The 2,412-nt window shown below is 49.5% G+C and overlaps 1 protein-coding gene across 1 annotated transcript; it reads left to right on the forward strand.

Annotated features, from left to right (window-relative positions):
- The first annotated feature begins 833 nt into the window (after window positions 1-833).
- Window positions 834-1,577, forward strand: LOC123441090 (barwin). The gene has a single exon (XM_045117612.1). It carries the CDS (start codon window positions 942-944, stop codon window positions 1,380-1,382), a length of 441 nt encoding a protein of 146 aa, XP_044973547.1. The 5' UTR covers window positions 834-941; the 3' UTR covers window positions 1,383-1,577.
- Window positions 1,578-2,412: the final 835 nt, after the last annotated feature.

Here is a 2,412-nt window from a genome sequence, read left to right on the forward strand (position 1 = left end):
GGCAAACCGTGACTAAAGGTGCCCGAAGGCCTTTAGTCGCGGTTGTCCTGGCCAACCGCGACTAAAGCCCCTCATGTGCACCAGCTGGCCACCGAGCGCCCTGGGCCCAGGCCTTTGGTCGCGGTTCACCTCCAGAACCGCGACTAAAGGTCCCATTAGTCGCGGTTCCTACAGCTTCGCGACTTATGGGGCTGGACGGAAGCCTGTTTTTCCACCAGTGGCAGCGCTTCGCCTGCTCGCTTTGGAGGCAGTATTGGTCGTTTGGTGATCTCAGAATCTCGATGTGAATGTTGTTATATTTGAAATGTTTTGTACTTCAACTGATCCTTTTCATTCCCGAAAAATGAAAAGTTGTTCCACGCAGGAGATATTTCTCTTCTACTCCCTCCGTTCCTAAATATAAGTCTTTAAAGAGGTTTTATTAGTGGACTACATGCGGATGTATATAGATATACTTTAAAGTGTAGATTCATTCATTTTGCTTTGTATGTAGACTCCTAGTAAAATATCTTAAAATATTTATATTTAGAAACGGAGGGAGTACCATTCATGTGACTTGCAACTGCAACCGCACAGATTTGTGGAAAGTGACGCTTCCGATAGCTGGCAAGCTAGGCGGCAGAACTACTAGTAGTACCCACGTGGTTGTGAGTAGTGCGTGGAACTGACTTCCGGTTTGTGGAAAAATGCATAGAAGCTTGTAGATTTCCACCAAGGAAGAGAAGAACAGTCATGCATGCCAACATAACATGTGATGTGAGACGCCGCGTCCGTCTCCGTCCCACCGCTATATAAACTCATCATCCCCCAAAGAGCATTCCCATCCCATCCCATCCCATCCCATCCCATCCAGTTTCAGCCACCAACACGTCCAACACACACACACACACACACAATCTAGCTTGCTTGCAGGTTGTCACTGATCACTGCGGTCGACGACGATGGCGGCACGCCTGATGCTGGTGGCGGCGCTCCTGTGCGCGGCGGCGGCCATGGCCACGGCGCAGCAGGCGAACAACGTCCGGGCGACGTACCACTACTACCGGCCGGCGCAGAACAACTGGGACCTGGGCGCGCCCGCCGTGAGCGCCTACTGCGCGACCTGGGACGCCAGCAAGCCGCTGTCGTGGCGGAGCAAGTACGGCTGGACGGCGTTCTGCGGCCCCGCCGGCCCCCGCGGGCAGGCGGCCTGCGGCAAGTGCCTCCGGGTGACCAACCCGGCGACGGGGGCGCAGATCACGGCGAGGATCGTGGACCAGTGCGCCAACGGCGGGCTGGACCTCGACTGGGACACCGTCTTCACCAAGATCGACACCAACGGGATTGGGTACCAGCAGGGCCACCTCAACGTCAACTACCAGTTCGTCGACTGCCGCGACTAGATTGTCTGTGGATCCAAGGCTGGCTAGCTAGCTATGATAATTGCTAAGAATAAAAGGCTAGCTAAGCTATGAGTGAGCAGCTCGGACTGATCCATGCATGGTGTTAAATAAAAGCTAGCACGTGATGCTGCATTGTATACGTGTATACACTACGTACATGAAACGAAATAAAGTGGAACAGATCAAATGGGTTTACATGTTCATCTATGTTTACTGAAGCATCTCGAGAGATGCTAGACTCACGGGCTGTTTACGGGGCTTAACGGAGTGGTTAGCAGTGATTGGGTTTAATGAGGCGGCCCATCAGTAAAAATCAGGGAGGGCCAATTAGTGGAGGGCACGCACGGGTACGTTGTTTTCTTCCGTGTGTGTAGTATTATAGGAAGCAGCAATGCTGCACATACATAATTTTACATGAATTTTACAAACAGATGAATTTTGATTGGAAATTAAGAGGGATGAGGACCTCATCCCCTTAAAAATTAAGAGAGAGAGGTTAGTTAGAAAGAAAGAATCCTAGTCAGCATGTAACCTTGTGTAACTCTTTATACGTTTAGTATTTTTGTATCGAAAGCATCTCCAATAGCTCCCGTAAATAACTTCCTGTAAGGCAACTTTTACGGATATATGTAAGATTTAATGAAAGTTGACTGAGATGAGGTATTTTCTTAGTTCCCGTAAAATTTCCCTTGAAAAGGGTTTTCGTGATAGTGCGATGGCGGAGGAGAACTCCGACGACAGCTGATAGTGGACAGCGGAGCTCGATGGTGGCGAGCGTGTGGGTGGGCTCAGTGGCGGTGCCAGGCGCCAGCAGCAGTGCCGTGGCCTCCGGTGGTGGTTAGCTACATCACTTTTATGGGAAACCTCGTCTTCCTATAAATGGAAGAGAATTTTGAGCAAATTAACGAAATCCCGTAAAAAGATGTGCGTTTATATGAACATTTTTTGCCCCTACTTTTGCTATACAGTGATTATTTACGGATACATAAGCTATTTTGGATTTGCTAATTTTCATTTCAACAGAAACTAA

This window comes from Hordeum vulgare, chromosome 3H, assembly GCF_904849725.1.
Source record: "Hordeum vulgare subsp. vulgare chromosome 3H, MorexV3_pseudomolecules_assembly, whole genome shotgun sequence".
Lineage (NCBI taxonomy): Eukaryota > Viridiplantae > Streptophyta > Magnoliopsida > Poales > Poaceae > Hordeum > Hordeum vulgare.

What these genes read in the sequence shown, in the direction of transcription:
- LOC123441090 (XM_045117612.1), top strand. Translation starts at nt 942, where the DNA reads ATGGCGGCACGCCTGATGCTGGTGGCGGCGCTCCTGTGCGCGGCGGCG.